Source organism: Muscardinus avellanarius (genome assembly GCF_963383645.1).
Source record: "Muscardinus avellanarius genome assembly, chromosome: 19".
NCBI lineage: Eukaryota > Metazoa > Chordata > Mammalia > Rodentia > Gliridae > Muscardinus > Muscardinus avellanarius.
Genome location: NC_137805.1, coordinates 14157378 through 14183018, shown reverse-complemented (window position 1 = coordinate 14183018; position 25641 = coordinate 14157378). Strand labels below are relative to the sequence as shown.

Genomic DNA, 25641 nt, shown 5'->3' with positions numbered 1-25641 from the left:
GGTACTTCATGAGGCCCTCTGCAACTTAGTGAGACCCTATTTCAGAATAAAGAATAAAAGTAAATAGGCAGGGGATGTAGCTCAGAGGTTGAATGCCCCTGGGTTCCATCCCCTGACCCGATAAAATAAAATAAAATAAAATAAAATAAAATAAAATAAAATAAACAGCCGGGCATGGTGAGCATGCTTGTAATCCCAGTACTTGGGAGGCTGAGACTGGAGGATCACAGTTTTGTTGTTTTGTTTTGGGTTTTTTTGTTTTGTTTTGTTTTTTGTTTTTTGGGGGGATTTTTTGGGGCTTTTTTTGGTGGTACTGGGGATGGATCCCAGGGGCCCTCTACCTCTGGGCTATACTCCCAGACCTATTTTATATTTTATTTGGAGACAGGGTCTCTTAAGCCAGCTGAGGCTGGCTTCGAACCTGCATGATCCTCCTGTCTCAGCCTCCCAAGTGCAGGGATTACAAGCGTGCGCCACCATGTCCCGCTTATTCTTTATTTTGAAACAGGGTCTCGCTGAGTTACAGAGGGCCTAAGTAGCTGAGGCTGTCCAAGAAGGATCACAGTTTTGAAGCCAGCCTCAATAACTTAGTGAAACTGTTACCAGATAAAAAATAAAAATAGAGCCGGGCGTGGTGGCGCACACTTGTAATCCCTGCGCTTGGGAGGCTGAGATAGGAGGATCGCGCAGGTTCGAAGCCATCCTCAGCTGGCTTAAGAGACCCTGTTTCCAAATAAAATATAAAATAGGTCTGGGAGTGTAGCCCAGAGGTAGAAGGCCCCTGGGTTACATCCCCAGTACCACACAAAAAAATAAATAAAATAAAAATAGGGCTGGGGGCATAGCTCAGAGGTAGAATGCCCCTGGGTTCAATCTTCAGTACAGCAAAAATAAGTAAATAGGTATATAAACAAACAGTAGAAGTTGGGGCATGGTAGCACATATCTATAATCCTAGTACTTGGGAGTCTAAGGCAGAAGGATCTCAGGTTCACCACCAGCCTCAGCAGCGTAAGCCCTCCACAACTCAGTGAGACCCTGTTTCAAACTAAAAAAGAAAATAGGGCTGAGGGTGTAGCTCAGAGGTAGAATGCCCCTCAGTTTAATACCTGGTACCCCACAAGAGAATAAACACTAGGAGGGTAAGGGTATAGTTCAGGAGTAAAATGCTCGTCTAGCATGCATGAGGCCCTGGGTTCAGTCCGCACAAGCTTCAAGAAAGCAAAAAGACCAGGGACTTTGAAACATTCTGAAACCCAGAGAAGAAAGGCCAGTTGATTGAACTCAAACAGTTATTTTCACTAAACCACAAAGCAAATGTTTTCCTAAAGATTGCCCAGCTAACAAAGTCTGTTATTTCCCAAAACAATTAAGCTGAGCATACAGGCCCCAAACTCGCCTCAGGTGTCTGCTAACAAGTCAATCTGCAAAGTCAATTTGCCCACCCTGGAGCCTGGTGCCCGCATGACCCCTCCGCGTCTCTGTCGCAGGAATTGACGCGCGCGCCCGCCCAGCGACTCTGGTCACCGCGGTGCTCAGCCTGACCCTGGCCCTGGCATTTGCTGCTCGGCCCAAATGTGGAGATTGGCTATTAACCCTGTAAACAAGCCTCCAGCCCCGGGAGGCTGCTGGCTGAGTGGAAAGATGAGTTCTGATGCAGGAGGAACGACTCAGTGCCTGCCACCTGGGCTAGCGCCGGCCCATCCGGGAATGGTCCTGGGCTGGGCACAGGCTGAAGAGGAGTTAGAGCCTTGGGAGACAAAATCACCCCTGTTAATAACTCCAAAGAGACTACGGGCCCACCCAGAGGGGAGAGAGGCCACCCCTGGTTACGAACTGCCCCACCTAATCTGGAGTGACCCACCTTGGTGCCAAGTTGCAGATGTGAACACTTCCACCCAGTCCATTGTATTGAAATTTCTTATTTCAAAATAAAGAATAAAAAGCCAGGCGTGGTGGCGCATGCTTGTAATCCTAGCATTTGGGAGGCTGAGACAGGAGGATCGTGGTTTGCAGACAGCCTCAGCTACTTAGTGAGGCCTTTTGCAACTCAGTGAGACCCTGTTTCAAAATTAAGAATAAAAGCTGGGTGTGGTGATGCAGGCTTGTAACCCCAGCATTTGGGAGGCTGAGGCAGGAGGACCCTAGATTTGAAGACAGCCTCACCTACTTAGTGAAGCCCTTTGAAACTCAGTGAGATAAAGAATAAAAAATTTCCAAAAGAAATAGGGCTGGAGGTGTAGCTCCCTCAAAGGTAGAATGCCCTGGTTCCATCCCTGGTACCTCAAAAGAATTTTAATAAAGAATAAAAAGTAGGGCTGGGGGTGTCATTCAGAGGTAAAGTACCCCTGGGTTCCATCCCCAGTACCACACACACAAAAAAGTCTGGGTTTAATCTCCCCCCCCCAAAAAAAAATCATAGTTCCTAACATGACATCTACTGGCAATTTACCCCATGGATAAAACTCTAAGGATCAGAAAAGGCTTGTTTATTTCCCTTCGATCTCTCTCTAGCTATTTTTATTTTTTTATGAATGACTTCAATATTTATGAATGACTCTAGCTTGGAAGGTAGAGGGAGGCAGCTGTCTGGTGACCTTAGAGGCAGCAGCAGCCTCGTGTCTATTCACAGTGGATGCTAGGGGAAGGGGCCTGGGTGGCCAGCTGCGCCCCCCTCTTCAACACGTCACTGGTCTGTGGACTAGAAGCAGGAGGAGGCGCCTCGTGGTCAATAAATCCCCGGGCTCTCTGACCAGGGTCTGCAGCGTCTGAAGGAGCCACCTCCTCCACAGCTCTCCCTCGGTAAGTGAGACCCTGTCCCCTTAGACTGAGCTCCACCCGGGATGCATGCCACGCTGCACGCTTCCCCCAGGCCCCTCCGCCCGTGAATCACACCCAGAAAAGCCCCCTTACTCCTCTCCCCAGAAATTCTACCGTATATTCCTGTGACTGCCATGACTACCTGGCACGGGGGGCGGACAAGAGGGAGGCACCTGCTACTCTGAGCACCACACTTCCATTCCACATTCCCAGCCACCATGGCAGAGAGACAGCAGGCCCCAGGATGAATGGGCAAAGCCCAGCCGCTCTGGTTGCCTAGCACCAGGCGCTCCCAATGCCCCCTCTGCCTCCGGCTCCCCGACCATCATTCATCTTTCCATCCCTTGGCCTGAGCTCTCCCTGCCCTCTCCAGCCTTCCGATTGCAGAACTCCCCAAAGGAGGGACGGCCAGGCTGACTAGGAGGGCCCTCAGAGCTGGCTGAGTGGGAACCCGTGTCCAGGGGCTCTGAGTGAGGGCTGGTCCCCTGGAACATCCTCCCCTGGCCCAAGTCAGATCCCTCAGGGTCTGGCTAGAGAGCCAGACGCCAAGGCATTGGGAAATAGACTGATCCTGAGATGCCGGCTGTCCAAGCAGACCCTGGAGGACGAGGAGAGGGGTATGTGTGTCGCACGGGCTTCTTGAGTACTGTCCACTGCCCACAGCCCTGCCATGGCCAGCTCTAGGCTAGGCCTCCTGCTGCTGCTGCTGCTGCTGATTGCCCACGCTGGACCCTCGGGGGCTCAACACTGGTCCTACGGCTGGTACCCTGGAGGAAAGCGAGCCTCCAACTCGCCCCAGGCTCCCTGGACTGCTCTTAGGCCCCCAGGTGGGTGAGGTATCTCCCCAGTCGGAGTGGGGGGAGGAAGGTGCTGGGTGGGGCTTTCACCTGAGCCTCGGGTGAGGGAGGGAGCCAGCTGCAGCCTCTGCTCCGGTCTGAGGAAGGGCTTTGCACTGCAGCAGACAGTCCAGCCCAGGGTGCCCATGTTCTACCAAATGATGCCCTGGATCCCCCTGAGGACACTGCACCCTGGGAGGGCAGGACCATGGCCCAGTCGTCTCTCCACTGGAGGCAGAACCTGGTGAGTGCACTGAGGGGCCCAGCGTGCAAGGCCAGCCACGGGTGACCGGTGGCCATCCTGGTGGGGGGCTGGAGACAAGACCACCAATCCAGGAGCTCCAGCTGTGTTGCCAGGCGTGGTGGCTCACGCTTGTAATCCCAGTATTTGGGAGGCTGAGACAAGAGGATTGTGGTTCCTGGACAGCCTCAGCTACTTAGTAAGGCCATTGGCAACACTGTGAGACCCTGTTTCAAAATAAAGAATAAGGGGCTGGGATGTATTTCAATGGCAAAGCGCCTGCTTTGCAGGTATGGTGCTCTGGGTTGATCTTCAGTTCCAAAAAGACAAAAAAAAAAAAAAAAAAGACCCCCTTGAAAAAAAATAAGCTAAGAACAAAATAATAGGGCTGGGGTGGAGCTCCGAGGTAGAATGCCCCTGGGTTCCATCCCCAGTACCACAAAAAAAAGAAAAAGAAAAGGAGGAGGAGGAGGAGGAGAAGAAGAAAAAGAAGAAGAGGAGGAGGAGGAGGAGGAGGAGGAGGAGGAGGAGGAGGAGGAGGAAAGAAAGAAGGAGGAAAGAAAAGAGAGAGAGACAGAGGTAGCTGTGGTGTCCCCAGGCTTCTCGGCAGCCAATTCAGTGTCTCACGATGGGCAGGGGCTCCTCCAAAAGGAAAAGGAGGGGGCGCCCTTCATACAAAAGGGCAGCAGGCCCAGAGGACCAGGTGGCCGCGGTCAGCTCAGTGACAGCACAGCTCCCAGGACCGTGCCAGAAGACAGGTGGTGGGGAAATGGCTAATCACTAGTTTGCAAATCGAACATACATAAAGTGCACCAGGGGAGCACACTGAGGAAAGTGGTAAGCTCCTAGGAAGCAAAGCCTTGTCGCCTAGTTTAAGTGGATATAAACTCAGGTTTTGCACACCAGGCTTGTTTGAGCTGGACAAGGCCATCTGCCCAGGTGGCTGTTGATCCCCACGCTGGGTCCCCCGCCCCCTGCAGAAAGGGGGTGCGCCCGGGCGACGCGGAAGCTGCTCAGCCCGGGCGTGACCCTGATCGCTCCTCTCTCTTCGCAGAACGCAGGCCGACCGCCGCGTCCCGCCGCCCTTGAATAAAAGTGTGCGATCCCCGAAGCTGCTGCCTCGAGTTCTTTCCTCCCTCCCCTCTCTCCCCTCTCCCGCCGAGATCCCGGAGCCCGCGGGAGGGACGCGCGCGCCGGGGTCCCTAGGAGCGGGGCGGGCGGGCGAGGGGCGGGGCCTCGGCGTGCTGGCTCCGCCTGTGGGCGGGGCCCGCGAGCTGATTCGCCCTGCGCGGCGGGCGGGGCGGGGCGCTGGCTCCGCCCAGGGGCGGGGCGTCCGGCCCGAGAACTGCAGGTCCCGAGGTGCCCCGCGGCCGCTTCCGGCTCGTGCTGCCGGCGAGGGAGGCGGCGGCCATGCTTCGCGCGCTGGGCGGCCTGGCCGCGCGGCCGCCGTGCCGGGCCCCGGCCCTGCAGCTGCTGCCGGCGCGCGGCCGCAAGAGCCGCCACGACCCGCCGGCCAAGTCCAAGGCGGGGCGCGTGAAGACGCCGCCCGCGGTGGACCCCGCCGAGTTCTTCGTGCTGGCGGAGCGGTACCGGCAGTACCGCCAGACCGTGCGCGCGCTCAGGTGCGGGGCCGGGCGGGGGGCGGGCGGGCGGCCGGGGGCGCGGGCGCCCAGCTGAAGCGCCTCCCGCCCAGGCTGGAGTTCGTGGCGGAGGTGCGGAGGAAGGCGCACGAGGCCCGAGCCGGGGTCCTGGCGGAGCGCAAGGCGCAGGCGGACGCCGCCGAGCACCGGGAGCTGATGGCCTGGAACCAGGCGGAGAACCGGCGGCTGCACGAGCTGCGGTAGGTGCCGCGGGCGGCGGGCGGCGGGCGGCGGGGGGCGCCTCGCTCAGCCCCGGCCCCGCACAGGATCGCGAGGCTGCGGCAGGAGGCGCTGGCGCAGGAGAGGCTGCGGCAGGAGGAGCAGGCCCGCGGGGCCCAGCAGGAGCAGGCGCGGACGCGGCTCAAGGAGCTGGAAGCGCTGCAGCTGCAGGTGGGCGCGGCCGGGCGAGGCGGGGTCCTGGGTGGCAGAGGCTCGGGGGAGAGGGGAGAAGGAGCGCCCTGAGGCGCCCGGGCCCGAGGGGAGAGCGCTGAAATGGGACAGTGTTCAAGCTCGGGGCCGGTGGTAAGCCTGGGGACACAGGGAGAGTGTTTGACATTGGGGGTGATAAAAGTCATCGGAAGGTTGAATATGAGCCAGGCCAGTGGCCCGCGCCTGTCATCCCAATACTTACTTGGGAGGCTGAGCAGGAGGATCGCAGGTTAGAGGGCAGCCTCAACAACTGAGACCCTGTTTTGAAAACTAAAGGGCTGGGTGTAGCTCAGGTGGAATGCCCCCCGGGTTCAATCCCCAGTACTAGACATTGTAAAGTAATAGGTGGGAAAGATGAAGACAGAGGGCCCAGGTAGCACCGAGGAATCGGATCCATCCTGCAGGAAGCACAGGTTGTCACGGGTCGGTTCTTGGGATTCTGGCTGATAGGTGTGGAAGATGATTGTCTAAAGAGAAGTGTGAGCTGGGGGTGGTGGCTCACACCTGTGATCCCAGTGCTTGGGGCCTGAGACGTGAGGATCGCAGGTTTGAGGCCAGCCTCAGCAACTTAGCATGACCCTGTTTCAAAATAAGAATGGGGGTGAGCCGGGCGTGGTGGCGCACGCTTGTAATCCCCGCGCTTGGGAGGGAGACAGGAGGATCGCGCTGGTTCGGAGCCAGCCTCGCTGGCTTAAGGGACCCTGTTTCCTCATAAAAAAGTAAAAAATAGGTCTGGGAGTGTAGCCAGTGGGAGTGTAGCCCGGAGGTAGAAGAGCTTCAGGAACCTCAGTACCACCAAAAAATAAATAAATAATAAGGGTGGAGGTGGCTGGGGGTGTACTCTGAAGATTGAGTGCCCCTAGGTTCAATCTCCAGTACCAAAAAAGAGAGAAATGTGGCCAGGTACCTGCTATTATTCCACTGGAAGCTCCGCGGGGCACTGGGCGGCCCTGGGGAGAGCTGGAGGTCTCCTAGGCGGGCTGGAGGCCAGCAGCCTGCGCGGGCTGTCACTGTGCGGGGCACTGGGCTTTTTTTTTCCCAATAGGAGGAGGCAAAAAGCTTCATCACCCGAGAGAACCTGGAGGCACGGGTGGCAGAAGCCTTGGACTCCCCGAAGGACTACAACTGGGCCGTTACCAGAGAGGGGCTGGTGGTGCGGCCGCAGCGCAGGGGCTCCTAGAGCGTAGCGAGGGCCGGGCCAAAGCTGGAACCATCTAGCCTCTGCACTCACCGCCGGGCCAGAAACTCCGAAACGGTGCCCTGTAATGGCTGTGCACAGGCTCAGGACAGCACCACGCCCACAGTTGTTTCCATGCCCCAGCAGCCAGGCCCTCTGCTGGGCACCGCCGGGCAGTGGCAAGTCGAATGTGTCTTCTGCCTGTTTTTGTAAATAAAGTTTTATCGGAACCGTTGTGGTCGTTCATTGATCGCGTTTATGCTACTGCAGTGACTGGTGAGTAGTTGCAACAAAGACCGAGTGACTTGAAAAGATCTAAGTGTCGCTGGGTGTGTGGTATATGACTCTAATTCTAGTACTTGGGAGGCTGAGACAGGAGGGTCACAGGTTCGTGGCCAGCCTCAGCAAGTAATGAGACCCTGTTTTAAAACAAAAATTCAGCCGGGCGTAGTGGCGCATGCTTGTAATCCCTGCGCTTGGGAGGCGGAGACAGGAGAATCGCGCAGGTTCGAAGCCAGCCATGCGCTGGCTTAGGAGACCCTGTTTCTAAATAAAAATATATAAAAAAAATAGGTCTGGGAGTGTAGCCCGGAGGTAGAAGGGCTCAAGCATTCTCGGACCACCCTCCAGATAGGTACTGGCAGGGGAGGCCTGGTTGGACAGTCAGTGTGGTTTGGCGGGTGCCAGGGATACTTGTGACTGAGTCCGTGAAGTTCTGTAGCCACCATGACCCACTGCAGACAGGCCCTCCAGTAGCGTGCGGGACGAGGATGAGCCGCTTCTCTGAGCCAGAGTTGCTTCCATGGGATTGAACTGCAGATATCACTGGAGGATAAAGAATGGAATCCACCCTGCACCAGGCCCCACCGTGGCCGGGCCCCCAGAGCCCAGGCCCTCCAGGCATCACCATGGAGGGAAGTGGACCTCCTGATTGCGGTGGAGCCTGTGCTGAGCCTCCACATGTGACAGGGCCTGTGTCACGAAGCCAGTCTTGGGCAGCATGCTCTTCTGAGCCTCCTTGTCACCAGCTTCCAGTTTTAAGTCTTCCCCAAGATCCAGGCACAAACCATCTGTCTCTTCAGATACAGGACACAATGTGATACCTTTTCTGTGTGTGTGGTACTGGGGATTGATCCCAGGGGCATTCTACCTCTGAGCTGCACCCCCAGACCTATTTTTTAAGTTTGAAACAGAGTCTTTCTAGGTTGTAGAGGGCCTCGCTCAGTAGCCGAGGCTGTCCGCGAACCCGGGTCCTCCTGTCTCGACCTCCCCAGTACTGGGATTGCACGCGTGCGCCACCACGCCGGCTGCAATGTGATACCTTCCTGAAGCTCTTTGGGCTTGCTTTCCTTCACTGCTGTCCTTTACTGTCCCACTCAGGCCATAGCACCTCAGTGTGATCCCTAAGACACCTGCTGCTGCTGTCTGCAGGCTACCTGGAAGCCAGGCTTCGGCGATTTTACTCTCCACCGCAGCTTTGTGCCTGTTGTAGGGACCTTCATGATGGACTCAAGCCCCATCTCGTCTCCACTGTGCAGTAGGCTGTGGGTTCCCACCCAGTCCAGGCTGCAGCTTCATGGTATCCCGTGGTGGGATGCAGTTTTGTGGAGCCCACAGTGGACTGGACAGCTCTCCAGCAGACCGCTGGGTAGGAAGCCTGCTGGGCATCCTCGTTCACATGCTGGGCTTCTCGTTCTTGCCTCACATTTCAAATGGTTGGTCCACTTTGCACAGGATGTGCTCCTCAGGGTTGGCAGTAACTTGCTGCAGCCTGGGCCACCTAGAGGGTCCCTTGTGAAAGACCTGGTGGGTGGCAGACTTGGGGCGACCAGAACACCAAAATGTGAGTCCTTTCAGAAGATTGCGGAGGCCGGGCGTGGTGGGCACGCTTGTAATCCCAGCATTCGGGAGGCTGAAACTGGAGGATTGTGGTTTGCAGACAACCTCAGCTACTAAGTGAGGCCCTCCGCAACTCAGTGAGACCCGGTTTCAAAATAAAGAGTAAAAAATTGGGCAGGGGGTGTAGCTTGGAGGTTGAATGCCTCTGGGTTCTATCCCCAGACCCACACACACAAAAAATGAGCCGGACGTGGTGGCGCACGCTTGAAATCTCAGCATTCGGGAGGCTGAGACCTGAGGATCGCAGTTCACGGACAGCCTCAGCTACTTAGTGAGGCCCTCTGCAAGTCAGTGAGACTCGGTTTCAAAATAAAGAATAAAAAATAGGGCAGGAGGTGTAGCTCGGAGTAGAATGCCCCTGGGTTCCATCCCCAGTACCACACACACAAAAAAAAAGATTGAAAGATTGCAGAGGCCCACCCTGTTCTGCACAGGGAGCCTACAGTGCAACTTGTGTTTCATTCCAGCAGAGAAAGGTTTGCCATCTGTAATCCCAGGACATGGGAATCTGAGACAGGAGGATCGCAGGTTCAAAGCTAGCCTCAGAAACTCAGTGAGGCTTGCATCAATTTAGCAAGACCCCATTCCCAAATAGCAAATAAAATAGGACTGGGCTCAGATGTATACCTCTGAGTTCAATTCCCAGCACCACATACACACACACACACACACACACACACACACACACACACACGAACTAGAAGAGGATTTTGCATGTTCTCACAAGGAAATGATGATGAAGGTTTAAGGTATAGATAAGTTAATTGTCACATATACATTATACCCCTTAAATATGTACAATTAGCCAGGCGTTGTGGTGCAACACACACTTGTAATCCCAGCATTCGGGAAGCTGAGATAAGAGGATCGCGCTTCGCAGCCAGCCTCAGCTACTTAGGCCCTTTGCAACTCAGTGAGACCCTGTTTCAAAATAAAGAATAAAAAATCAGGCTGGGGGCATAACTCAGAGGTAGAATGCCCCGGTACCACACACACACACACACAAAATACAATTATGTGTCATGGTTGTTTGTGTGCAGGGGTTGCTGGGTATTGTACTCAAGGGTGCTCAGCCTCAGGGCTGTACTCTTAGCCCTTTTTGTTTTTTTATTTTGAGACACGGTCTCAATAAATTGGTCTCAAACTTGTGATCCTCCTGCTTTAGCCACCTGAGTAGCTGGGATTACAGGTGAGTGCCACTGCTGCAGGTACCAACTTTTTCTTTTTTTTTTTTTTTTTCGGGTCTGGGGATGGAACCCAGGGGCATTCGACCTCCAAGCTACACCACCTGCCCTATTTTTTATTCTCTACTTTGAGACAGGGTCTCATTAAGTTGCGGAGAGCCTCACTAAGTAGCTGAGGATGTCCGCGAACCGTGATCTTCCGGTCTCAGCCTCCCGAATGCTGGGATCACAAGCGTGCCCACCACGCCCGGCTCCAGCTTGTTAACTGAAAAACATTCTGGTACTCCTAAATTTATTTTTCTCTCAGACCAAACAGTTTAATTCTAAATTTAATAATAGACAAATTGGGCCGGCCGTGGTGGTACACACTTGTAGTCCTAGTATTTGGGAGGCTGAGACAGGAGGATCATAGGTTCAAGACACCTCAGCAACTTAGGCTCTTCTCAATTTTTTTTTTTTTTTTGGTAGTCCTGGGGTTCCTGGAAGCCCGTCTACCTCTGGGCTACACTCCCAGACCTATTTTATATTTTTGAAACAGGGTCTCCTAAGCCAGCGCGGCTGGCTTCGAACCTGTGGGATCCTCCTGTCTCCGCCTCCCAACCAAGCGCAGGGATTACAAGCCTGCGCCACCACGCCCAGCGGCTCTTCTCAATTTAAAGAGACCCTGTTTCCAAATAAAAAAAGCTGGGGTGGTGACACACACTTGTAATCCCAGTACTTGGGTGGCTGAGACAGGATTGTAGGTTTGAGAACAGCCTCAGCAAGTAGTGAGACTTTCATCAACCTAGCAAGACCCTGTTTCCAAATAAAAATAAAATAGGGCTGGAGGTGTAGCTTAGAGGTACTGGGTTCAAGCCCTAGTACCACAAAATCAATAAATAAACAATAAATAAATAATAAAAATAGGGCTGGAGATGTAGCTCAGAGGTAGAATGTGCCTGGATTCAATCCCCAATATCACAAAACATAATAATAGACAAATTGGGTTTGTGAAGAAACGTTTCATATGAAATATCTCCAAACCATTGTTTGGCAAAGGTCAACATTATGTTATGTTTTTGTGAGCACAGAGTGGTGGCTCAGCCTGTAATCCCAGTCCTTGGGAGACTGAGACAAGAACATTGTGGGTTCGTGGCCAGCCTCAGCAATTTAGCAAGGCCCTCAGCAACTTAGTGAGACCCTGTTTCAAAATAAAGTAAAATAGGAGCCGGGCGTGGTGGGCACGCTTGTAATCCCCGCGCTTGGGAGGCTGAGACAGGAGGATCACACGGGTTCGAAGCCAGCCTCGGCTACTTAGTGAGGCTCTCAGCAACTTAGTGAGACCCTGTTTCCAAATAAAGTATAAAATAGGTCTAGGAGTATAGCCCGGAGGTAGAAAGCCTCTGGGTTCCACCCCCAGTGCCACCAAAAACAAACAAACAAACAAACAAAAAACAAAATAAAGTAAAATAGGTCTGGGATGTAGGACAGAGGTAGAATGCTGTTGAGATCAATCCCCAGTACCACACAAACACACAAAACTATGCATGTGTGTTTGTGTGTGTGTGTGTGTGTGTGTTACTGGGGATTGAACCTGGGTGGGGGGTTGCTTCTGAATTATACCCGCAGCCCTTTTATTCTTTTCTTTTTTTTTTTTTTTTTTTTTTTTTGGTGGGTCTGGGGATGGAACCCAGGGGCATTCGACCTCCGGGCTACACCCCCTGGTCTATTTTTTATTCTTTATTTTGAAACAGGATCTCACTTAGTCGCAGAGGGCCTCACTAAGTAGCTGAGGCTGTCCATGAACCACAATCCTCTGGTCTCAGCCTCCAGAATACTGGGATTACAAGCATGCAACACCATGCCCGGCTCCGCAGTCCTTTTTATTTACTATTAATTTTGGTCGAGGTCTCAGCTATGTGCCATGGTGCACACCTTTAATCCCAGTACTTGGGAGGCTGAGACAAGGATTGCAGGTTCTAGGTGAGCCTCAGCAATTTTTTTTTTTTTTTTTTTTTTTTTTTGGTGGTACTGGGGTTCCTGGAAGCCCTTCTACCTCCGGGCTACACTCCCAGACCTATTTTTTATATTTTATTTGGAAACAGGGTCTCACTAAGTTGCTGAAAGCCTCACAAACTGCTGAGGCTAGCTTTGAATCTGCGATCCTCCTGTCTCAGCCTCCCCAGTACTAGGATTACAAGCATGAGCTACCACACCCAGTTTCAAATTTTTGGGGGAAGGGTACTGGGGATAGAACTCAGGGTCATTCTATCTCCAAGCTACACCCCCAGCCTTATTTTTATTCTTTATTTTGAAACAGGGTCCCACTGAGTTGCAAAGGACCTCACTAAGTAGCTGAGGCTGTCCACAAACCACGATCTTCCTGTCTCAGCCTCCCAAGGCTTCAATTTTTTTACCCCCTTTGGTGGTACTGGAGGTGGAACCCAGAGGCTTTCTACCTCTGGGCTATACTCCCAGACCTATTTTATGTTTTATTTGGAAACAGGGTCTCACTAAGTTGCTGAGAGCCTCACTAAGTAGCTGAGGCTGGCTTTGAACCTGTGCGATCCTCCTGTCTCAGCCTCCCAAGCACGGGGATTACAAGCGTGCGTCACCATGTCAGGCCCAGGCTTCAAATAAAAAAAAATAATTAATATAGGGCTAGGAGCTAGACATGGTGGCACATGCTTATAATCCCAGCATTTGGGAGGCTGAGAGGATTGCGGTTCAAGGACAGCCTCAGCTACTACTTAGTGAGGCCCTATGCAACTCAATGAGACCCTGTTTCAAAATGAATAAAAAAAAATATGACTGGGTGAGTAGCTCAGAGGTAGAATGCCCCTGGGTTCCATCCCCAGTATTGAAAAAAAAAATAGGGGGGGGGTGAATCGGCTCGGACCACCCTCCCCCTAGGCCATTCTGGCATGGGGCTGTAACTATTTTCTGTATTTCTATCTTTATAATAAACTTCTTTTTTTTTTTTTTTGGTGGTACTAGGGGTGGAACCCAGAGGCTTTCTACATCCAGGCTATACTCCCAGACCTTTTTTTTATATTTTATTTGGAAACAGGGTCTCGCTAAGTTGCTGAGAGCCTCACTAAGTAGCTGAGGCTGGCTTCGAACCTGTGCGATCCCCCTGTCTCAGCCTCCCAAGCACGGGGATTACAAGCGTGTGCCACCACGCCCGGCTATAATAAACTTCTTTAAATCTTCAAAAAAAAAAAAAATAGGGCTAGGAGCTGGGGCTGTAGTTCAGAGGTAGAACATCCCTAGGTTCAGTTTCCAGTACTACAATTAATTAATTTCCGGTACATCAGTTACTTCCGGTGCTAATGAAGTTTAAGTTTGTGTTTGATTTTGGATGATATTTGTAAATATATTAACTGCTCTTAAGGAGAAAGACTGAGTTGGGGGTGACTTGAGATGACTACGTCATACCTTTGGGCCTCCTGGACCCTTTTGTAAGTTTGTAATAAATAACTGGCCCGCCCACTTCTACCCAGAAATCCATCTGAGTAAGCCAAGCCAAGGGCGGAGAGCACCGTGGAAGACCAGGCCTGGTCATCACAGGCGTCAGTCCCAGCTTCCCTGCTTAGTGCAGGGCGACCCGAGGAAGATTTTCTACTCTGTCTGTGCCTGTTTTCTCAAAAGCAGAGTAGGGACAACACTGTTAACTACCTATAAGATTACTGTGCCAATTGAATGAGAAATGGTCTGACGGTAAGCTCAAGGCTCAGGGCCTCGGACATCAAGTACATGTTAAATGTACTGAGAATTGAATTCAGAACCTCACACGTGACGAGCACGCCCTTTACCACGAGCTACAGCCCAAAGCCTATTGTTATTATCATTACAGTATTGGGGAGTGAACCTAGAGGTATTCTAACCTCTGAGCTATATCCCCAGCCATTTTTATTTTGAGACAGGATTAGTCTATTATTAATATTCTTTTAATGAAACCAGAGAGTGGCCTCCAACTCATAGGATGGACTGAGAAGAATTACTTGCCAAAGGACAAACGGGATGGATTGCAGAGGAGGACCACATCTGCCTGTAACTCTCCATGTCTCCAGCAGAGGGAAGTCTTATCAAGCCAGTAACAGGACTCTTAAATCCTGATGCTAAGGTTGGTACATTGGACTATTTTTTTTTTTTTTTTTTTTTCTTTTGCCTGTCTGGGGATGGAACCCAGGGGCATTCTACCTCCGAGCTTCACCCCCAGCCCGATTTTTTATTCTTAATTTTGAAACAGCGTCTCACTGAGTTCCAAGGGCCTCACTAAGTAGCTGAGGCTGGCCTTGAACCGTGGTCCTCCTGTCTCAGCTTCCCAAATATTGGGATGACAAGCATGCGCCACTACGCCCGGCCTAAGCCTCAGCAATTTAGAGAAACTCTCGGCAGCCTAGTGAGACCCTGCTTCTAAACAAAAGGGAAAAAGGCTGAGCGTGTAGCGCCACGATAGAACACCCCTGGGTTTGATCCTCAGCACTACCCACACACACAGCACTGGGGGTGAGGCTCAGCAAAAGCTCCCTGGCTTTAATCCCCAGTAACACAAAAAAAGAAAAAGAAGGAAGGAAAGAAACAAAGAGCCTGGCGTGGTATAGTTCTTGAGGCCAAAGAGTCTGCGTGGTCTTTGGGGTCCTCTGCCAGACTCCCCTGGAGGGAGCTCAGGGAACAGGAGTCAGTCTGAGTGTTGACCCGACCCAGCCTGCGGCAGCTCGGCCTCAGCCAGGCCTAGAGAGTATCGGGGGCGGCCAGCTTGACTCTGCCCGGAGCTCCTGTGACCCCAGCAGTGGCCGGCATGACTGGGTCAGGTTGGTGGGGACAGCCTCTCCCCGAGGGCCCTCTCAGTGCCTGCCCCAGGTGCGGATAGGCCTGGGCAGGGCCAGACTTACCGGGATCTATTAACCCTTCCAGACACAGGGAGGTGGAGGGCCAGGTGTGGGCCGCACTGGACACTCAAGGCCCTCCAGCTGCTGCCCTCCCACCCCTAGGCCGGCCAGCGCCGCTCCCTCAGCCCCAGCTGTGGCTCGGCCTCCTCGGAGCACTCAGAGACCCGCACCCCAGGTCCCCTTCCCCAACCCTGGATCCATGTGGGACCCTGCCTCTGTCTCCGATGACACCAGGACCCCTTAGACCTCCTCCAGGGAGCCCAGCGCAGCCCCAGGCCCTGCGGAGAGGGAAGCTCGGCCCCTTCCATCTCCTGGAGCCGGGGCGGGCTCCCTCCTGCCCCTCCTCGGGATGGCGGCCGGGCCTCTCCTGCCCTGAACTGCCCGCGCTGAGGATGCAGCCCCCGACGACCCTCCACTCTGCGACCCTCCCCATAACCCTTGGGACAGACGCGTCGGAAGAGCAGAGCGAGCTTTGTTTTATTTTTTTATTTGTGCGTTTCTGGGATCGCAGCCCACCCAGCCCGTGCTTTGACTCGGCCCGCCGTCGGGGGGCTCTTCCGCCCGGCCCCCCTCGCGGAGCTGCGGGCTCAGCGCTCGGCCAAAGCGGCGGCGGGCTCGGGGTCGCAGGCGGGGTCGCGGCGGCAGCCGTCTGCGGGGAGAGCGCGGTCAGCGGGGCCCCCGGACCCCCCGGACCCCCGGACCCCCCGGGCCCCCCGGACTCCCCGGACCCCCCCCCGGACCCCCCGGGCCCCCCGGACCCCCCGGACCCCCCGACCCCCGGACACCCCGGATACCCCGGAACCCCGGACCCCCGGACCCCCTGACCCCCCGGGCCCCCCGGACCCCCGGACCCCCTGCCCCCCCGGACCCCCGCCGCGCTCACCCGGGCTGCAGCAGAGGCCGGCGGCGGCGCAGCGCCCCCCGCGCCCGCACGGCCCGCGGCCCGCCTGGCAGGGCGTCGGCAGCCAGCTCTCCTCGCGGCAGCGCAGCGCCTCGGCCGTGCCCACAAAGCAGCCCAGCGCGTCCCCGCAGCAGATGCCGGGCCCGAAGCAGCGGCCGCGGCCGCCGGGGCCGCAGGGCGGGCACTGGGGAGGGCGGCACGTTGGGACGGGCGGGGGTCGGGGCGGGGGTCGGGGAGAGGCGGGGCGGGCGCTCACCTGCCGCACGTCCAGGTCCAGCGCCGCCCTCTTGCCGCCCAGCGGGCAGTTCTGGATGTAGCAGGCCGAGGCGAGCGCCACGAGGCCCAGCAGCAGGCAGCAGGCGAGGTGGCGGCCGGCCATGGTGGGCTGCGGAGAGGCTGTGCTGCGGGCTGTCTGCGGGCCTTTTATGGCCGTCTAAGAGGGTGGCCGCATGTGGGCTCACGGCGGGTCACCGGGCCAGGCCGTGGGCAAGGCGGCCCAGACTGAGTCACAGGCCAGGGTCAGGGTCAGCGGCTAATGGAGCCTGGGCGGCGCTGGCGGGGCTGCCTATTGGAGGGCAGCAGCAGGGAGAGAGGGGAGCGCTAACTGAGGGTGTCTCTGCTGGTCAGTCTCAGCCCTGGAAGGCCTCAGTCCCCTTCAGAAGGCCTCATTTACTAAGTCAGGCCCACCAGGCTGGCCGCCCTTAACTCCAAGTCCATCTGCAAAATCCGTCCACCTTGTTATAGATGCCTGTGTAGGACCAGAGCGGGGCCATGACAGGCGTCGTCCGTACAGCAAGCGCTAGGCCTGAGCTTCAGTTTCCCAGGAATACAACTAACAGTTAAGCGCCAGTTTTGGCACCTGGGTCAGGATGAAAAACTCCCAGCCAACCCCAGGAGGCACAACCAAACGGGAGGCACCAAGTATCCTGTCCGTTGCTTGGGATGACAGCAGCAAAGATTCCTTTTGGTCTAAAGATAACTCCTTTGTCAATCACAGCCCGAGTGACTGAAATATAAATCACAGCCCACCTGAATGACTGAAATGTATAAAAGTGCCTTGAAACAAAGACTCGGGATCCTTGTCAAGACTTGGACCCTAGCTCAAGCTAGTTCCCCAATAACACCTCCTGCCTTTGCATTATTGTGAGTTGGTGGTCTCTCTCCCCCTGAGGTCCTGGACTTTGGGTATAACACCTGTTTTCCTGGGGATCGTCACTTTTGCCATATTTTTCTCCTGGTTAGAGAAGAGAGCCAGTTCCTGTCCACCTTCAGCGGAAGGAGAAGGTTTAAAGGTATCAGTAGCAGGAGGCCATCTTAGCATTTGGTATCCCTCCAGAGGCTGAGCACTCTGGGCAGAGGAGATAGCAAGGGCAGAAAGTGTGTGGTGCATTAGGGAACCCTGAGGAGGCCAGTGGGGCTGGAGCAGAGGGCCCAAGACCAGAGTCAGAAAGGTCCCGCAGGCCTGGGTTTGCACTGCAGATGAAATAGGATGCCAGAGACCCTCAAGCAATGTCTGATAAGTTTGGATATTGTGTTGTAAACATTATGAAGCTGCCAGGCGTGGGGCCGCAGGCCTGTAATCCCAGTACTTGAGTGGTTGAGACAGGAGGATGGAGGTTGCAGTTAGAGGCCAGCCTCAGCAACATAGTGGACCCGCTGAAACTTAGAAAACAAGGAGCCTTTGTTTCAAAATAACAAAATAAAAATAAAAAGGGCTGGGGGGTGTGGTTCAGAGTAGAATGCTCCCAGGTTCAATCCAGAAGGAAGGAAGAAAAAAAGAAATATTTTATTCATTTATTTATTTTGGCGGGTCTGGAGATGGAACCCAGGGACATTCTACCTCCAAGCTATACCCCAGCCCTATTTTATTCTTTATTTTGAAATAGGGTCTCACTAAATTGCTGAAAGCCTCACTAAGTAGCTGAGGCTGTCCCTGAACCGCAATCCTCCGGTCTCAGTCTCCCAAGCGCAGGGATTACAAGCGTGCACCACCACGCCCAGCTTTATTTTTTATTTTGAAGCAGGGTCTTGCTAAATTGCTGAGGCTGCCACCAACCTGTGATCCTCCTGTCTCAGCCTCTCAGGTACTGAGATTACAGGCATGTGCCACCATGCTGGGAATTAAAAAAAAAAAATGTCTGTGTTGCCCAGGCTAGCCTCAACCTCCTGGACTCAGGGAGCCAACTGCTTCCGTCTACCGAGTAGCTGGAACCTGAGGCACCTACGGTAAACTGAAACAGTTATGCAACTCTCCCACCGTCCACTTCAGGGTGCCTCTGTCCCGTCCCCCCCCCCCCCCCCGTCCCCATTTGCCACTACTTCCTGCTCCCGCCCCAGGAAGCTACTAACATGGACTGGCCATTTCTGGAAATTCCATAACAATGGAACCATAAAGCATATAATCATCGTGCTTGGTTTGTTTTGCCTGCCGTCGTGCTTTTGAGGTTCACCTAAGTGACACTGTCTATCCACAGCTCGTCCGGCTTTGTTGCTGTCCGTCCATCTGTGGAAGAGCCCCAGTGAGCTCAGCGGCTCTGCATCTGGTGAGAGCTCATCGTCTCCAGCCGGGCTGTTATGAACACTCCTGCTATGCATCTGTATGTCCACATCTGCATGTGGCTGTATATTTTTACCTCTCGGGTTGTTATCTAGGGGGAGGTTTCCTGGGTCCTGGGGTCAGTGTAAGATTAACTGAGGGTGAGTGGCAGGCTGAGTGAGTGGCACAGTGGGGGAGAAAGGGCCTAGCACGTGTGAAGTGCCATTCCAGCACCAAGGAAGGAAGGAAGGAGAGAGAAAGTGAAAGAAATGAAGGAAGGGGGAAGGAAGGAAAGAAGGAAGGGTGGTGAATGAGATAATCCCCACCTAAAGGTCCTGGAGCATGGACCAGAAGCTGATAGAGGTAGAGATGAACAGATTCTGAGATTGTCCATACGAGTCCCCCACAGCCAGGTACTCGCTTATAATCCCAGGAGCTGAAAGGCTGAGGGTGGCAGCTTAAAGGCCAGCCTCAGAAATTTAGCCAGACTCTCGGCAACCCAGGGGGATCCCATTTCAAACAAAATTAAAAAAAAAAAAGGGCTTGGGGTGCAACTCAGAGGTAGAATGCCCCTAGGTTCAACCCTCAGGGTCACAAAAATAAAACAAAATAACTGGGCATGCTGGAGCACACTAGTAATCCCAGTACTTGGGAGGCTGAGACAGGAGGATCACAGGTTTGCAACCAGCCTCGGCTACTTAGTGAGGCCGGCCCTCCTCAACTTAGTGAGACCCTGCTTCAAAAAAAAAAAAAAAAATTAGGGCTGGGAGTTTAGCTTGAAGATCGAATACCCCTAGGTTCCATCCCTAGTACCACAAAAAATAAAAAATAATAGAATAAAAAGAATTTAAAAAAATAAGGCTGGGGGTGTAGCTCAGAGGCAGAATGGCCCTGGGTTCGCATCCCCAGTACTGCAAAAGTAAATAAATAAATAAATAAAATTTCTTTTCTTTTTCTTTTTTTCTTTTTTTTCTTTTTTTGGTGGTACTGGGGTTCCTGGAAGCCCTTCTACCTCTGGGCTACACTCCCAGACCTATTTTTTTACATTTTTATTTGGAAACAGGGTCTCCTAAGCCAGTGTGCGCGGCTGGCTTCGAACCTGCGCGATCCTCCTGTCTCTGCCTCCCAAGTGCGGGGATTACAAGCGTGCGCCACCACGCCCGGCTTAAATAAATAAAATTTAAAAGCTGGAAAAAAAACTGAAAAAATACTGCCCCCGAATTATTTTTCTTTGTTGAAATGACCATTCCCAAGCAGAGCGTGGTGGCACACACCTTTTTTTTTTTTTTTTTTTTTTTTTTTTGTGGTACTGGGGGTGGAACCCAGAGGCTTTCTACCTCTGGGCTATACTCCCAGACCTATTTTATACTTTTTATTTGGAAACAGGGTCTCTTAAACCAGCGCAGCTGGCTTCAACCCTATACGATCCTCCTGTCTCCGCCTCCCAAGTGCTGGAATTACAAGAGTGCGCCACCATGCCCAGCTATTCTTTTTATTTCTTTTTATTTTTTATTTTTTGGTGGTACTGGGGTTCCTGGAAGCCCTTCTACCTCCGGGTTACACTCCCAGACCTTTTTTATATTTTTATTTGGAAACAGGGTCTCCTAAGCCAGCGCGTGTGGCTGGCTTCGAACCTGCGCAATCCTCCTGTGTCTGCCTCCCAAGCGCGGGGATGACAAGCGTGCGCCACCACGCCCGGCTATTCTTTTTAAGGGTCTCCCTGAGTTGTGAAGGGCCTCGCTAAGTAGCTGAGGCTGTCTGTGAACCGTGATTCTCTGGTCTCAGCCCCAGAATGCTGAGATTACAAGCGTGAGCCACTACACCCGGCCGAAGAACCTTCTAGAGGCCTGCTGCGGATGGTGCCTGGTTATGCCAGAGAACCCTCCATCGTCCTTCTTTTCCTATAAAAGTTCTTGGATCAGAAGGAACTTGGTGGTTTGGGTGTAGCTCACCTAGCATTTTTGAAGTCCTGGGTTCCATCTTCAGCAAAGGGGGGGGAGATAACAAAGTTTTATGCTATGTGGAATACTACTTTATGTATTAAAAAATCACAAGCTGGGCATGGTGGCACACGCTTGTAATCCCATCATTTGGGAGGCTGAGACGGGAAGATCACGGTTCAAGGACAGACTCAGCTACTTAGTGAGGCCCTCCGCAACTCAGTGAGAAACTGTTTCAAAATAAAGACTAAAAAATAGGGCTGGGGGTGTAGCTTGAAGGTAGAATACCCCTGGGTTCCACCCCTGGTACAAAAAAAAAGTAAAAAAAGGGGGTGACGGTGTATCTCAGAGGTAGAATGCTCCTGGGTTTAATCCCTGGCAACACATACACAGGCACGCACGCGCGCGCGCGCACACACACACACACACACACAGATTTGTCTTGTACAATATTTCATCCTTATACCAATTGCCGAGATTATACGCGAGGGCGTTCTACCACCGAGCTATACCTCCAGCCCCTTGTCCTTTTTTCTGAAACAGGGCCCGCTGTCTCCTAGCGAGCGTTGGGGAGGGGCTCAGGAGCACAGGGATGTTCCCAGGGCGTGTGGGGGTGTGCGGCAGGCTTGGGGTGGCTGGAGTCTCCACCCCATGCACACCCCTGCAGAGCAGGGCACAGGGAGGGCCGAGACTGGGGGCCCTGGAGCAGGGATAACAAACATGTGGGAACTGCTGTGGTCATTTATGTGTGTTAGCTTGGGTGAAGTCAGCGTGCCCACAGCCTCTCAGGCCACTGCAGGGGTCAAGGTCTTGGCCTCCCAGGCCAGGAGTGCCAACGAGCTAATCTGGGTGAAAACCACGGAGTGCTGATTTGAAACCCGGGCGGGCCAGAGCAGCTCCTCGTGCTCCTCTCACGGGACTCTGGGTCTGCTCGACCCCAAAGGCCTCAGCACCTGCTCACGGAGGGAAGTGAGGGAGGAGAGCGGGGCCTGGAGTGCATGTGAATGGCTCTTCTTCCTTCCCTTGCACTGCTGGTGGGTGCAGCGGAGCATCCTGGGGTGCCCTTGGGGAAAGGGCCTTAACTAGAGAGGGCCTGGGGGGACAGGCGAGGGCAGGAGGGGCCTGCAGTGCAGACCCCAGCACGCCCGCTGCAGCTGAAATGCTCCTACAGGCCACTCGGGAGGGTGTGACCACGCGCCAGCAGCACCTCGACGGCAAGCACTTTCTCGTCTCTCTCCCCTCCCTTCCTTCCTTCCTTCCTTCCTTCCTTCCTTCCTTCCTTCCGTCTTTCTTTCTTCTTTCGTCATACTAAAGATTGAACCCAAGGGCATTCTACCATGGAGCTAGACCCTTAGCCTGTTTTATTTTTATTTTGAATCAGAGTCTAAGTTACCACCTGATTCAAACCTGGAATCCTTCTGTCTCAGCTCCTAGGTTTAGGGATTATAGGAGTGCACCCAGCAGAAACCAAATATATTTATTTATATTCAGGCATCAAAAGGTTACATGCTAGCCAGGCGTGGTGGCACACGCTTGTAATCCCAGTACTTGAGAGGCTGAGACAGGAGGACCGCAGATCGGAAGCCAGCTGCAGCAACTTCCTGGGGCTGTCAAAAGCAAAATGAGACCCGGTTTCCAAATACAACATAGGTCTAGGGTGCAGGCCAGAGGCAGAAGGCCCCTTGGTTCCCTCCCCAGTGCCGCACACACATTTCAGTACATCCCACAGGTGCTCTTTTCAAACCCCATCTCACGGCAGGCCTAGCGCGGCCCAGTGGCCGTCCTGCTCCCCCAGCGAGGACCGGGCTGGCCCGTAGAAACACTGGCAAAGCGCCTGGCATTCTGTGGTGACCGGGCCACAGGCTTGGCTTACCACGGGGGCCCTGCCTCCCAGGTGAAGCAAGGCCGCCTACAGTCTGGAAAGAGGGGACCTTTTCCATCCAGGTTCTGGGGCAGGGGCGGGGGACACTGTGTGTTGGGATGGGGAGGTTTCTGGAAATCTGGGTTTAGGAAGAGGAGAGCCTCCTAAGGGGACAGGATTCCTGTCTGTTGTGGGCCTGCGTGGAAAGGGGCACCTGCGCCTCTTCCTGCCCGGGGCGCCAAGGACCCCCTTCCCACCTGCCACCTCCTTGAGGCCTTGGGAAGTCTTGGCAGGGCTGCACCACAGCCCCAGCCCTGCACCCAGCCCGGGCCCTGCAGCCTGCCCCCCTCCAGCTGCCCAAGCTCCCCGCGTCCATTAGCCGCTGACCCTGACCCTGGCCTGTGACTCAGTCTGGGCCGCCTTGCCCACGGCCTGGCCCGGTGACCCGCCGTGAGCCCACATGCGGCCACCCTCTTAGACGGCCATAAAAGGCCCGCAGACAGCCCGCAGCACAGCCTCTCCGCAGCCCACCATGGCCGGCCGCCGCCTCGCCTGCTGCCTGCTGCTGGGCCTCGTGGCGCTCGCCTCGGCCTGCTACATCCAGAACTGCCCGCTGGGCGGCAAGAGGGCGGCGCTGGACCTGGACGTGCGGCAGGTGAGCGCCCGCCCCGCCCCTCCCCGACCCCCGCCCCGACCCCCGCCCGTCCCAACGTGCCGCCCTCCCCAGTGCCCGCCCTGCGGCCCCGGCGGCCGCGGCCGCTGCTTCGGGCCCGGCATCTGCTGCGGGGACGCGCTGGGCTGCTTCGTGGGCACGGCCGAGGCGCTGCGCTGCCGCGAGGAGAGCTGGCTGCCGACGCCCTGCCAGGCGGGCCGCGGGCCGTGCGGGCGCGGGGGGCGCTGCGCCGCCGCCGGCCTCTGCTGCAGCCCGGGTGAGTGCGGAGGGGGTCGGGGGGGGGCAGGGGGTCCGGGGGTCCGGGGGGTCCGGGGGGCCCGGGGGGTCCGGGGGGTCCGGGGTTCCGGGGGGTCCGAGATCCGGGGGGTCCGGGGGGTCCGGGGTTCCGGGGGGTCCGGGGTTCCGGGGGTCCGGGGGGTCCGGGGGCCCCGCTGACCGCGCTCTCCCTGCAGACGGCTGCCGCCGCGACCCCGCCTGCGACCCCGAGCCCGCCGCCGCCTTGGCCGAGCGCTGAGCCCGCAGCTCCGCGAGGGGGGCCGGGCGGAGGAGCCCCCCGACGGCGGGCCGAGTCAAAGCACGGGCTGGGTGGGCTGCAATCCCAGAAACGCACAAATAAAAAAATAAAATAAAACAAAGCTCGCTCTGCTCTTCCGACGCGTCTGTCCCAAGGGTTATGGGGAGGGTCGCGGAGTGGAGGGTCGTCGGGGGCTGCATCCTCAGCGCGGGCAGTTCAGGGCAGGAGAGGCCCGGCCGCCATCCCGAGGAGGGGCAGGAGGGAGCCCTCCCCGGCTCCAGGAGATGGAAGGGGCCGAGCTTCCCTCTCCGCAGGGCCTGGGGCTGCACTGGGCTCCCTGGAGGAGGTCTAAGGGGTCCTGGTGTCATCAGAGACAGAGGCAGGGTCCCACATGGATCCAGGGTTGGGGAAGGGGCCCTGGGGTGCGGGTCTCTGAGTGCTCCGAGGAGGCCGAGCCACAGCTGGGGCTGAGGGAGCGGCGCTGGCCGGCCTAGGGGTGGGAGGGCAGCAGCTGGAGGGCCTTGAGTGTCCAGTGCGGCCCACACCTGGCCCTCCACCTCCCTGTGTCTGGAAGGGTTAATAGATCCCGGTAAGTCTGGCCCTGCCCAGGCCTATCCGCACCTGGGGCAGGCACTGAGTGGGCCTCGGGGAGAGGCTGTCCCCACCAACCTGACCCAGTCATGCCGGCCACTGCTGGGGTCACAGGAGCTCCGGGCAGAGTCAAGCTGGCCGCCCCCGATACTCTCTAGGCCTGGCTGAGGCCGAGCTGCCGCAGGCTGGGTCGGGTCAACACTCAGACTGACTCCTGTTCCCTGAGCTCCCTCCAGGGGAGTCTGGCAGAGGACCCCAAAGACCACGCAGACTCTTTGGCCTCAAGAACTATAGCAAGCTGGGCGGGATGGCCCATGCCTGTCATTCTAGAACTTGGGAGCCTGAGAAAGGAGGACTGCAGGTTTGCAGGCAGTCTCAGCAACTTAGTGAGGCTCTCTGCAATTTATAGGGACCCTGCTTCCAAAAAACATGTAAAATAAAATACAGTAGAAGCCGGGCATGGTAGCGCATGCTTTTAATTCCAGTACTTGGGAGGCTGAAACAGGAGGATCTCAGGCTCATGGCCAGCCTCAGCTACTTAATGAGGCCCTCCACAACTTAGTGAGAGCCTTTTTCAAAATAAAGAATAGCCGGGCATGGTGGCACACGCTTGTAATCCCAGTACTTGGGAGGCTTAGACAGGAGGATCACAGGTTCGAAGCCAGCCTCAGCAACTTAGTGAGGCTCTCAGCAACTTAGCAAGACCCTGCTTCCAAATAAAATATAAAATACATCTGGTGGTGTAGCATGGAGGTAGAATGCCCCTGGGTTCCATCTCCAGTACCACAAAAAGAAAGAAAGAAAGAAAGAAAGAAAGAAAGAAAGAAAGAAAGAAAGAAAGAAAAGGGCTGGGAGCCTGACATGGTGGTCCACGCTTGTCATCCCAGCATTGGGGAGGCTGAGACAGGAGGATCAGGGTTCACGGACAGCCTCATCTATTTAGTGAGGCCCTTTACAACTCACTGAGACCCGGTTTCAAAATAAAGAATAAAAAATAGGGCTGGGGGTATAGCTCAGAGGTAAAATGCCCCTGGGTTCCATCCCCAGTACTACAAAAAAAATTAATTAATTAATTAATTAAATAAATCTGGGGGTGTAACCCGGAGGTAAAAGGCCCCTGGGTTCCATCCCCAGTACCATAATAAATAAATAAATACATAAATACATAAATAAGTAGGGCTGGTAGTATAGCTCAGAGGTAGGATATTCCTAGGTTCAATCTCCAGTATTAAAAAAAGAAAAGATAAGTTGGGTGTGGTGGCGCACGCTTGTAATCCCCGCGCTTGGGAGGCGGAGACAGGAGGATGGCGCTGGTTCGAAGCCAGTGGTCACGCTGGCTTAAGAGACCCTGTTTCCAAATAAAAAAGTTAAAAAATAGGTCTGGGAGTGTAGCCTGTGGGAGTGTATCCCCGAAGTAGAAGGGCTTCCAGGAACCCCAGTACCATCAAAAAAAAAAGAAAGAAAGAAAGAAAAGGTAAGAATAGAGTAGAAAACAGCCACGCATGGCGGCACCCACCTGTATTACC

General features: G+C 54.9%; 3 protein-coding genes across 3 annotated transcripts; 2 read left to right on the top strand and 1 right to left on the bottom strand.

Moving 5' to 3' along the window:
• Positions 1-5306: 5306 nt before the first annotated feature.
• Positions 5307-7145, top strand: MRPS26 (mitochondrial ribosomal protein S26; the record flags this gene model as incomplete). The annotated part of the gene is made up of 4 exons (XM_080716319.1): positions 5307-5518; positions 5590-5736; positions 5803-5926; positions 7011-7145. The coding sequence occupies 4 exons, from the start codon at positions 5307-5309 to the stop codon at positions 7143-7145; spliced, it is 618 nt and encodes a 205-aa protein (XP_080572445.1).
• An 8541-nt stretch (positions 7146-15686) lies between these two features.
• LOC308277062 (oxytocin-neurophysin 1-like) lies at positions 15687-16379 on the bottom strand (the record flags this gene model as incomplete). Its single annotated transcript, XM_080716125.1, has 3 exons — positions 15687-15748; positions 15983-16184; positions 16257-16379. 3 exons carry the CDS (start codon positions 16377-16379, stop codon positions 15687-15689), a joined length of 387 nt encoding a protein of 128 aa, XP_080572251.1.
• Positions 16380-22869: 6490 nt separating this feature from the next.
• On the top strand, positions 22870-23645 carry OXT (oxytocin/neurophysin I prepropeptide; the record flags this gene model as incomplete). Its single annotated transcript, XM_080716842.1, has 3 exons — positions 22870-22992; positions 23065-23266; positions 23463-23645. The coding sequence occupies 3 exons, from the start codon at positions 22870-22872 to the stop codon at positions 23522-23524; spliced, it is 387 nt and encodes a 128-aa protein (XP_080572968.1). The 3' UTR covers positions 23525-23645.
• Between the last annotated feature and the right edge of the window lie 1996 nt (positions 23646-25641).